The following is a 12,247-nucleotide window of genomic DNA, read 5'->3' on the forward strand; positions in this document are numbered from 1 at the left end:
TTCTCACTCCCTTTTGGTATCCAACTGTTGTCAAAGGAGGAAGACAGGTCAGATTTGTTTATATATAAAAATCTCGGGGGGGGGGCAGAAGGATTGAGGAAGGTAGGTTAACAGATGGCCAGATAGGAAAAAGAAAGGCTTTCCTTCCCTTTCTCATACTCAACTGTATTCTGAAGAGGTAGCGGAAGGGGAAACCTCACAGACATGAGGGACTGAAAGTGACAGCCATATAAACTCTTCAGATTGGTCTTTAAGTTACAGTGTGTTCTCATCTCCAGACCTTACAATACTAAAAAAGAAATGTGAGGCCATATTAAAACATTCTCATCTAGGACACAAGGGCTGTGACTCTGTAGATGGGGAGATAGGTGAGAGAAAGATGTAGCAATGGTATGGGAAAGAACCTCCTTCTCCTCTAGAGGTACCTATGCCCACCTAAACAATCTTGTTCACTTCATCTCATGAGAAGAGAAATCTACTGATGGCAGCTTAATGTGCTTCTACATCTTCACGCTGATTTAAGAGTTCAGCAAACCTTATGTGATGACCTTTGACCCACATACTCAGTCTGTTAGAGGAAAGGAGGGTGTGGTCCTAGTTTGCATCATTTTTGGCCCTGAGCCATGACATCTATCTGACCTTGCCAAGCTTCTTGGGGAGTCATCCTCACATGGGCCCTTGTTTCTCTAGCAATGTTGGCTTAGGTTCTCTTTCCAAAGAGGGCAGAGCCTACAAGTTGAGTCCTTGTTCAAGGAGCCCCAGGATATAAAGAGATCCCTGGTTCCTGCAAGGCCAGTTATCAGGCTCCTGGCATTTCTGGTCTTAGTTCTTTCTTAAAGGAATCACGTTGCAGGGCCTGAAGCCAGATACTTGGAGTCACTGCTCAGATAATGCCGAATTTTCTTCAGGCTTCCCTGAATGGACAAGTCCAGGCCTGCTATTACATGAAGTCCAGCACTCCCAGATGTTCTACTCTCATCAAGAGGAAGGTATAATCCAATGATTCCTAGGAAGATCAATAACCTACCTCCATGTACAGATAATCATGAACCTTAAGAGTCAACTCCTAGTTTCATTTGTCTTTACCTCTGAGGCTGAACCAATTCAAAGAAGTGGTTTAGGAGAAATTGAGTGAGTTGGGGTGGGGTGGGGAGGCGGGGATGTAGGACATGGGACAGGGGGAAGGAGCACTGTGAATTTGTCCTAAGACCAGTTATACTCAAAGTCTTTTTTCAGTAAATTAGAGCTAAAGAGCCTCATTCCTCATGGGATCATAGTTTTATAGCTGAAAGGGACCTTAGAAACAATTGAGTCTTATGCCTTCATCTTACAACATGAAGAAATTGAAGTCCAGGGTCATACGGCAAGCCTCGGAGACATGATTCAAACTCAGGTCCTCCTGAGTCCAAGTGCAGGGCTAGACACATTGTGACAACTAGTTGCCTCTAAGTACTTCCTCTGGTACTCCATTGGGTAGCTGGGACTTAACCTGGTCATAGCCATGAAAAATAGGTTCGGTAGATGAAGCTCAGCAGATGAAGTCAATGTTAGGCAGAAGGAAGGACAGAAACAAGCATTTTTTTTTTTTTGGTGAGGCAACTGGGGTTAAGTGACTTGCCCAGGGTCACACAGCTAGTAAGCATTACGTATATGAGGCTGGATCTGAACTCAGGTCCTCCTGACTCCAAGGCCAGAGCTCTATTGACTGAGCCACCTAGCTGCCCCCAGAAACAAGTATTTATTAAGGATCTACTATGAGTCAGATCTTGTGAAGCGTTTAAAATATGACCTCATGTGGTTCTTTACAACCACCCTGGGAGCAGATATAAAGGAACAAACCTTCTACCTCTGGGCTAACATCATCTCTTAGATTACTATAGTGTAACGGAAACACATTGGATTTGGAGTCAGAGTATCTGGGTTTAAATCCCAAACCTGCCTGCCTTTCATCACCGATCTGACGGTAGACAAATCCTTACCCCACCCCAGGCCACATTTTCCTCTTTATGTAAAATGTGGAAGTTGGACTAGATAACCTCTAAGGTCCCTTTCCAACTCTAAATCTTGATTTATTTATTTTATTTATTTATATTTATTTATTTATGTTTATTTATTTATATTTATTTATCTAAATTTAGATTTAGGACTATAAGCTTATTAAGGATAGATAACATGTTGTACTGATCCCTTATTTATTTCTGTATTTTCCCTATCACTGCCTTTACTAAATCTCTACTTTAGTTTTGTTTTTTTTTTTGTTTTTAATTTTTAGGCTATTGGGGTTAAGTGACCTGCCCAGGGTCACACAGCTAGTAAGTGTTAAGTGTTTGGTCTGAGGCCGGATTTGAACTCAGGTCCTCCTGACTTCAGCGCCGGCGCTCTGTCTACTGCACCACCTAGCTGCCCCTTGTTTTGTTTTTCTGAAGCATGCAGGTGATTCTTAGTTTTTGATGGTATCATTAATAGAGAAAATGCTCTGGCAGCGCAGTCATATTGGAAAGGATTTGAGTCTGGGCTGGTGCCAGGGTCTTATTCTTTTAACCCACATTTAGCCTAGTCAGTTTGGTGAGGCTCATCATTAGGCTGGCCATAAGTGATTCATTATATACCCACTGAAATTTTCAAAGATCATGTTCTGAATGGTAGAGGAGGTACAATTTGTGTCGGTAGTAGGGATATCCATAGTGATGAGATCACAGATCACTGACGTATTGTCTTATAGCCCAGCATATAACTGATGCTTTATGACCCCTGAAGACCACTACACCAAGAATTCATCACTAAGCTAATTCTTTTTTTCTTTCACAAAAACAGATCTGATTCCCTTTTTCCTTTTCTTCCTTTTTATTTTGCATCACTATCACTCCTTCCCTACTTCTCCTTATTCTTAACCCACTCCCCCAAAAAAGCTCTTTCTTGTAACAAGTAAGTTTAGTCAAGTAAAACAAATTCACACATTGGTTGTGTCTGAAAAATGTACATTTCAGTCCATCCTACCAGGCTATCACCTCTCTTTTAAGAAGTAATAAGTATGCTTCCTCATCAGTATTCCAGGGTCATAATTAGTCATTACATTGATCACAATTGTTTCTCTGAATCCATCTTTTTTTTTTTTTTGAGGCAATTGGGTTTAAGTAACTTGCCCAGGGTCACATAGCTAGTAAGTATCTGAGGTTAGATTTGAATTCAGGTCCTCCTGATTACAGGGCCAGTGCTCTATCTACTGTACCAGCTAGCTGCCCCTTGAATCCATCTCTTTCAACATGTTTTATGGCAAAATAACATCCAGTCTTTCTTTCCAGATGTTACAAATTACTCTCCCTTATACACTCTATGCTCTACACAAACTGGTCTACTTACTACTGGCCTGTATACAGTACTCCATCTTTGCACAGGCTGTCCCCCCATACCTGAAATGCCCCTTCTTCCCTTCAAAGCTCAGCTCAAGTGCTACCTCCTGCAAAAAGCCTTTCTTGATTCTACAGCATCAGTAATGAAACACACTAGCTACGTACTAACAGAGGGTGTAATGGGTGCAAGTTGAAGAATGAAACATACATTTTCAGACATAGCTAATAGGAAAATCTGTTTTGCTTGACTATCTATATTTGTTCAAAAAGGTTTTTTCTCCTTTTTTCTCAAAGCAAGGAGGGGAAGGGCTGTATAGAGAAAGGGGAGCTAAGAATAGGCTTGCCAAAAAGAAAAAAGAGGGTCACAAACATGTTTTTGAAATGGATTGAACAGAAGGAATCCCAAACAAGCAAGACAGCTTTGAAATCTGCATTTTAATTATATACTTAACAAAAAAGCAAGTTATACATAATAGAAATCTGCATTTGTGCACAATTTTCTTTCTGTTCTATTGTATATAAGGAAATGTTCATTTTAGATAATATTTAAGTACAGAATTTTTTTAAAGGGGGGGAGTAAAGAAGACAAACAAAATGTTGAACACTCTGAGCCCTCAAGGAGCTTACATTCTATTCTTCAGGGGTAACACAATCTGTTCACAGATAAGTAATTCAAATGCATTTTCTCCTCCTCTCTTCTAAGGCCCAAGATAAACCTAAGCACTAAGGTTGGAATTCTCAGAAACACCACTCCCATTCCCTACCAATTTCTTCTATTCTTTGCCCTTTAAATCTAACTTAATGGAGTTCATCCATTTCTAATCTTTGCTCTTGCCATACTGACCTCTATAAGCCACAAATTTATAAGAGTCGTTATTGGGGATGGGAACAGAAAGCTGCAGCCTTTCTTCAGTCCAGCACTCGGGGAATCAATGTTATGAGATCTTTGCTGCAAGTATCTAGCCTTCAAGAAGCCAGGAAGGAAGGCAGTTACAATCCAAGTATTTATGATTCCTGTAACTACAATGACATAGCAACTTTAAACAGGACACAAAACTCCTTAAGCTTTGACACCCAGTTATGCACTATTCTAGCAATACTCTCTCTCTCACCCCATAGGAAAGAGAAAGTGTTTATCTCTTTGTGTTCTACAGATCAAAGAGGAGCCAAATACCAAAAAGGGAGATTTTCTGTCTTCACACCTCACATAGTGAGCCTGATCTCCAATGATGTGATAACACTCAGTTACAGTGTTAGCATTCTCAGAGGTACATAATATAGCTTAGTTCAGAATCAAGAAGTGATGAATTATTGAAGATACATAAAAACTTTCAAAGACCTGCCATATACATAATTTGGAAGTCTACTGTATGCTGGCTCATACTATCTTCTTTCCTGGGACCTCTTCCAGTCCCTTCAGAAATGTAGCTACTTCTAGGAGAAAGTTCATTCATAAGAGCCTCGATCTAACCTCAAGCCCTACCATTATCAAGTGTGAGGAACAAGAAAATTCATTCTAAAAATGTAATGGCAATAGAGAACAATAGGCTCTATACTAAATTCCAAAGCTTCTGAATTCTGTGAATCCAGTCAATTAGGAAAAGGGGAAACTGATTTGGGCCTAAGAAGATTGTAGAAATCCAACTTGTTGAACTGAACTCAGAGAAGACACATGATCACTACCCTGGTCTCCATGAACAAGGAGGGCACAGAGTATGACAATGAGGGAGTAAGTTTGCTACAGAAAAGTCAACGCAATAAGGAAATACCAGAGGAGTACCAAAAACCAATGCAACTAAGTCTCCAAACAATTTTTTAAAAATGAGATAACAGCCATATAAAGTAGCCTAACAATGAGCCTAAACCTACTTCTGATTGCTTTATATCTCTTTCCTCCAATCTCTAACTCCTTGTGCTGTTTCATTTCCTTTTAGCAAATTTTGTTTTAGTTTGATATTTGCTTCTTGGCCTCTGGGAGGATTTACTATGCTTTGTTTCTCTTCTTGTTTCTAGGATACCTGAGCTAGCTTCTACAGGAATAAATGCAATGGAAGCAAGAGGGAGAACGGGTTAGAATCATCAGGGGAAAAATAAAAGGGAGAGAGAAACAGCCTGTTCAGGCAGACAGAGTTTGGTACCCTCTATACAGCCCAATAGATCAGGAAGAATGATGGGTCAGAGGGCTGAAAATCAAATCCAGCTTAAAATATTACTAAAGTTACCCATAGTAAGAGGGCATTTAGAAGGAGCAGCTTTAAACTCTAGGAAGACAACAGGCCAAAGTGTAAGCCAAGGACACTGCCCAGAGCTGACTCATATTAAACATTCTCAGGTAAATGTTGGGTGGCCACATTAGGGTACCCTGCGTTCCTTATACTCCTCATGGAAGGATGATGTCACTTGTAATTCTCCTGGGGCCCCAATGGTACACAAACACCCTTCAAGGCATAAGGCCTTGGAATAGTGCAGGCAAGAGAAGGTAGAGCAGGACTCCCCACACTCCAAGGACACAGAACTTATGAAAATGGCTCTTCCTGCCTGCCTTACACCTCAAGCAATAATAGAGACAAAAAGGAACCAGACTTCTCAAATACAAAAAGTCCCGAGTGTAATCCTCATGAGGTATCCCAGAGGGAGATCCTCCAACTCCAAAGGTCATCTGTCACTATTTCTGAAGGATGAAGAGACTTACTTATCTCTTTCTTCAGAGACAGCTATAGCAGCTCACACAGATCTTTACACTAGAGAAAGGAGGACTAGCTGAGAAGAGAGAGACTGAGAAGCACACTTCAGTACCCTGCCACAGAACAAGCCCTCTTTATTTTGGGGTTTCTACTGCTCGAGTGTCTGATGGATGGACAGCACAGGAAAGAAATGAATCTTGAGAGCAGACATAGCTACACAAAGAGCTCGAGCAAACCTAGCAAATCATGCACCTGTTAATACATTTAAAAGAAAGGCTACAGCAACTGTTCACATCTGTTGTCTGGGTACCAATGTGAATGTACTATAAAATCCCTGAGGATCCTGTGTTAAGGAAGAAGCACTAGTACCACATACACAGGTCTTCTGATGAAGAGGAAAAAGGCAGTGAGATGGGGAAGAACATGCACAGCTCATTCTGCTTTCTTTCCCTACCACTGACACCTCTCAAAGTGGCATGGATTTGGTTCCAGAAGATGGGCTGAGAAATTCTGTATATTGTGGAATGTGAAAAAGAGAATACCCGTTCCTTTCCCCACCTCTGCCCATCAACCATACTTTTATCTGCACCTGCCCTTATATCAATTCTATAAAAATGTCAAATGAAGGTCTTAAATTGAATATACCTCTCCTACAACTTGGTAACTCCTTCCCCCTAAAAAACCAAGACTCCTATGCCTACTCTCAACTGACTTCTAGTTCTATAGCTGGAAATTCCCTTGCTATTGGATCCCCTTCCCAGAGACTTACCCAGCTGGGTATGCAACCAGACCTGAGCGGGGGTCACAAGCCAGTCCTCTGCCTCCAGACACTGTTATTCCCAGCACCTTCTCCAAGGTTACCTGATCCAGGAAATACAACGATGAGACAAGGAAGAGATATGTTAACCGACTAAGAACAGAAACATGGGGCTTAAGAGTTGTGTATTGGAAATGAACTTGGCCATACTCTGCAGTGCTAGTTGATTTCAAAACTAGCCAGCAACCATGACTGGTCTCTTCTGGGGGTCTACAAATCAACTGGCTTCTCTAATTTTCTGTAGAAAAAAAGCCTGAACAGAAGTTCTGCTGAGTTTCTTGGTCACCCAGAAATGAACTTCGAGGCAGTGCTTACCTTTTAAGAGGGCTTAAGTCTGCCAACTCCCCCAGGAAAGAGTATACAAGTTAGATTTCATTCACAACTCACAACTGTGGAAGGACAAGTGGGTAGCCTGACCCAGGGTTAGTTTCTACAGGACAAAATGACAAACTAGATTCCTAATCTCTACACTATCCTACTAGGAGGTAAGCCTCTGTTTCGGTGTCTCATGTCCTCACCTATAACCCAAGGAAAAGAATGCCCAAGAACTAGAAGGCTATCTGGATTTGGTAAATTCTAACATTCACATCTCTTCATTCCATCATTCCCTTATTAAGAGGGCTCTAAACTCCACAAATCTATCAGTCCAGGACACAATATAAGCCCAGGAGATAGAAACAGAGCCTACCTAATAGTGTGTTTTGTTAGACACTAGTGCTCAGTTACACTAATTATTATTATTAAGCTAATACATCCATGTTCCTCTCAAGAAGATAGCAGGAAAAAAATATGTCAAATGCTTTAATTAAGATCCCAAGAAACACAGGCAAAACATAGCAATCACTATTATTCCCACAGTTTTCCCCAAATCATCAGGTCATCTCTCAAATAAGCAGTAACTATAGCTACAATCAATTAGGCTACTATCTTCCTGCCACACAATCACATGTTCAATGCCTAAAGTTTCTCTCGCTTATGTCTCCAACCCACAAGGTGCCCTTGTCCATCCACCCGCCTGCCTTATTCTAGCTCAGTAATGCTCTCTGCTTCACTCAACCTAACAGAGATGTGACAGAGAGGAGTATTTAGCTGCTCGGCATCCATTCTCCAAGATGTGGGGTTTCAGAATGGCAGTGCTAAAGGATTAGGATGCATCGTACTATAAAAACTCCCAAATCAAAGACTGTAGTTTTGAACCACAAAGGGAAGGGAGAGCCGTGCCTCATGACCACAGGGTTTCTTCCCAAGCCCCAGAGAATATCAGAGGGCATCAGGGCATCCAGGATGTTTCTTCCCCCAGTGATCTGCCCGGATCTAGAAATTCTAATAGTATTGACTAGAACTTGATTTGAATCTCAGAATAGACATAATGTGTATTAGGAACACACTCTCTGTACTAAACATATAATACCAGAATAAATCCCCCAAAACTGTTTCAGTCCAAAATCACACAGTAAAGAGGTCCTTGGAGGAGTTTTTGAGTTTCCATAGACTGTAAGCCAGAATACTAGCCAATTTATGTTTTTTGGCAACAAGTGCTTTAAGTAGGGGACTCTAATACCCATCTGGCAGGTACTGAGAGACACTTTGGGATTTAGGTAGGAGACTTCAATGCCAATCTGGCAGGTTTAGAGGCACTAGCCATTACATGGCCTAAATAAGGAACTGACATCCATTAGTGGGATAAACCAACCGTGGTTTTTTCCAAACCATTCTTGGTAGTTTCCCCCTACGAAATGAACCTATGCCAAGCATTATTTCAAACCCTGGTTACTTCTCATTCTGCCCCTCTCTCAAATAAGGTATTGTCCAGAGAGCCCAAAATACATGGGTAAATCAATGAGGAAATTCATCTAATGTTGTGGTTCTATTCCTCTAACCTAAGGGTTAGCACATTACAAGACCTGTGTTACGTAAACCTGTAAGAGAAGAATAGTTTTTACACTTTAAAATACAGTAAAATTTTATTTATAAATGTAAAAATCATTCTTAGCTTGCTGGGCCCACAGGCTGTGGTTGGCCTACCTGACCCCTGCCTAACCTCCCCACTCTGGAAGAATGGCAAACTCTTCCCTCAGGCACTAAGCCCAGAACAACCACACATAAAGCCACACTTGAGATTTCCTACTACACCAGTCTTCTGTTACAGGGAAGATACAATTAGGCCCCAATTAGTGTAATAATGAATTACCCCTGAAATGGCCACATGTATTCAATTCAAATTTGAAGTTAGAATTATGTAAAATATAAGTTTCATATTTCCAGTGGAAATATGTAGTAAGAATTTGAATAATGATAATAATAATTGAAAATAACCATTTCTGGGGATTACCAGAACAAACACGGACCTATTGTTTTGACTAGGGGCGGGGAACCTGTGGCCTTCTAGGTCTTTGGGTGAGGCCTTTTGACTGTGAATCCAAACTTCACAGAACAAATCCTTGAGGCTGCCAATTCCCCATCCCTGTTTTTTACTATATCTCTTGAATTCAATTTAAGTTAGTCCATCCCAGCTAGTTGGCACAGTGGATGGAGGGCTCTGCCTAGAGTCAGGAAGACTCATCTGCATGAGTTCAAATCTGGCTCCACAGACTTACTAGCTGTGTGACTCCGAGCAAGTCACTTAACCCTTTCCCCCTCATTTTCCTCATCTGTAAAATGAGCTAGAGAAGGAAATGACAAATCACTCCAGTATCTTTGCCAAGAAAACCCCAAATGGGGTCATGAAGATTTGAACACAACTGAACAAACAAGGCTCTTTAGCTGCAACCCTATACAGTTCAGGGCTTTCATGAGACTGGATTAAGGAAAGGCGCAGTGTTGGTTCTGAGGCATCCTACCCTCTGACAAGATTTTGGTGGGCCCAGGGATGCATTTCAATCTGGAAATAATTTTATAACTATTTTGGATTTGTTGGCTAGCACTCCAAATCCAAACTTCTTCAAGGTCTTTGAAAGGAAAAAGAGGACCCTGGAATTATTTAGGTCTAAAGAACACTACAACCTCTTCCAAAAAGCAAAAGGGAGTGGCAGAAGCCCTACAGACTTAGTCATTTTCCTTCCCATAGCTTGGGGATAGTGGACCATACTTCTGACTGGGAAAGCCCTAGTAGGCAGGAGCCTGGTTCATTTTCAAAGGGTTTGCAGAGTTTATTTTTTTGTTTCTCTGGATTTCTGGCTGGCCTTTATGAGGGGAAAGGAAAGCAGAGTTATTTCCCTTGGCGGTATGGAGGGGGGAGGGTAGGGAAACCAAATTCAGAAGCATCAGCTGCTTTTTATTTTATGTTCTTAACTCAAACCAGCTTCCTGTTTGCAGGGAGGTTCGGGGTCAGACTCCACTTTTGGAGCAGCTGATGTCCTGGGGCTCCAGCTCCAGCTCAATCTCAATGCTCTATGGGGCCTCAAGGCCCAGGCTTCAGTAGTCCCTATCACCACCCCTTGGTAGAAGTAGCACAGTTCCTCTTTACCAGTGGTTGATAGCTTCAGTAGATTCAGAAAGTTTATCTACAAGAAGGTTTTGAGCCCGGATGGAACTACAGCTCCTCCCAAGCACAGTACCAACATTTGATCACTCCTACTCTTCTTATCAAGGCACCCAGGAGAGCATCAAGGCAAGCAAAGAAAGCCAAGTGAAGAAACCTCTCAGCAAGAAACCTAGAGAGAAAGACCTAAAAGTCCCTTTGCTTTCCAGAACTCACAAGCAGGTGGACAGTACACGTCCTTTATAAAAGGACTTAGATGGAGCCTAACCACAGAAAGGCAGCAAGCACTGTGCCCCACTCCCACCCCCCAATTTTTTTTTCTGCTCTACAAGATTCCACATGAGTGAAAAACAGAGACCTGGGTCACCATAGTCGGATGAAATGGGTTTTTTTGGACCCAACTTTGAGCCAAGAGGCCCAGGTTCTCAAAGAAATAAGCCCTCCCAAAAAAAAAAAAGAAATAAGCCCTCCCTACCAAAATCCCTGCCAGCTGCTCAGTGCCTACTCAGATTCTGTCCATTATTGTGTAAAGCACTACACAGAAACATTAGAGACTGGCTAAGCACTACACAGAAACCCAAACTGGCTGTGAGTAGAAAGGCAGTGGCTTAATAATTCTATACTTCACTATCCTTCCCTTACTTCTGATTATTCAAGCTACTCCATCAGAATTCACCCAGTCAGCAATGGCAGTATAGAGAACAATTAGTAAATTTATGACTTGTACTTTCGCTCTTAATTAAGTACACACAAAGTAACAGAAGTACAAGACCATTCACATAATGCTGCAAGAAATGTTGTTCCAAGTATAAGAAGGAACCTGCTTAAGAGCCTATACCAATACTTACTCTTGAATGCCTGCCCGCTTTCTTACTGTCACTTACTCCCTTTCCCAAATCCAACCCTGTATTAGTCCTCATTATCTGAGTTCTACAGTCCAGGGCTGCTGAGCACTGATGGAGTAAGTTGTACAATCTCAATGACTGGGTCCACTATGAATTAATGTTCTGCAGCCTCAACTGGGCCTTTACCAAAGCACTACAATACCTTTGTTTACTCTTCGCTGACTGACTATCCCAACTCCTCAAAACAACTACTCCAAATGAAGCCACCACCACCTCTCCCCTTCCTTTCGACTGAATAACTTGCCACAAACTTCACTGGAAAAGCGGAGGCTTTGGGTCATAGGTTCCCTCTCCTCCTTGACTTTACAATTCAAAAACCCTCAACACCATTCCCCATTCCCTCCTTCTTTGCTCCATTCTAGGAGGAAGAGTTGGTTGGTGCTCCTTGCCAATACCACCCCCTAGATTTGTGTCTTTGATCTCATGCTGTCTCCTGCAGCTTTCATCTTTGTGCTCTTCTCTTCTCACTTAACCCTTAGCCAGAGGTGAGGAATCTGCATTCTTGAGGCCACGTGTGGCCCTCTAGGTCCTTATGTGTGGCCCTCTAGGTCCGTATGTGTGGCCCTTTGACTGCATTAGTCCCCACACCTCTCCTACCCACTGGTTCCTTCCCTGCTACCTTCAAAAGATCACAAGATTTCCAACATTGTTTCCTTGTTTCCTAGCATTCCCTCAAATTAGCATTCTACATCTTGATTTCACATCCAAAATCCTAGAAACATCTGTCTATATGGTCCTAGTTGCTCCACTTTGCCAGTCAACAAGTATTTATTAAGCACTTAGTACGTGCCAGGCACTGTGCTAAGTGCTGGTTCTTGCTTCCTATTTCAAAACCTTGAAATCTGGATTCTGTCTTCCTCCCCTCCTCCCCAAACCCATTCAACTGAAATGACTCTCTTCAAAATCAGCAATGGCCTTTTTCTCAGTCCTCATCCTTCTTAACCTCTCTGCAGCACCCAACACTACCGACCAGCCCAGGATATTTTCTCTTCCCTTGGTTTCCATTATAC

The 12,247-nt window shown here is 41.9% G+C and overlaps 1 protein-coding gene across 2 annotated transcripts in view; it reads right to left on the minus strand.

Moving 5' to 3' along the window:
• MAPKBP1 (mitogen-activated protein kinase binding protein 1) overlaps positions 1-12,247 on the minus strand; it is an 86,232-nt gene that overhangs the window by 46,872 nt on the left and 27,113 nt on the right. For both annotated transcript variants that reach the window (XM_027869944.1, XM_027869943.1), the window contains exon 3: positions 6,804-6,895. In XM_027869944.1, coding sequence (XP_027725745.1) covers positions 6,804-6,895 — 92 coding nt within the window. The remainder of the gene's footprint in view (positions 1-6,803; positions 6,896-12,247) is intronic.

Source organism: Vombatus ursinus, unplaced genomic scaffold, assembly GCF_900497805.2.
Source record: "Vombatus ursinus unplaced genomic scaffold, bare-nosed wombat genome assembly UNPS02014794.1, whole genome shotgun sequence".
Taxonomy (NCBI): domain Eukaryota; kingdom Metazoa; phylum Chordata; class Mammalia; order Diprotodontia; family Vombatidae; genus Vombatus; species Vombatus ursinus.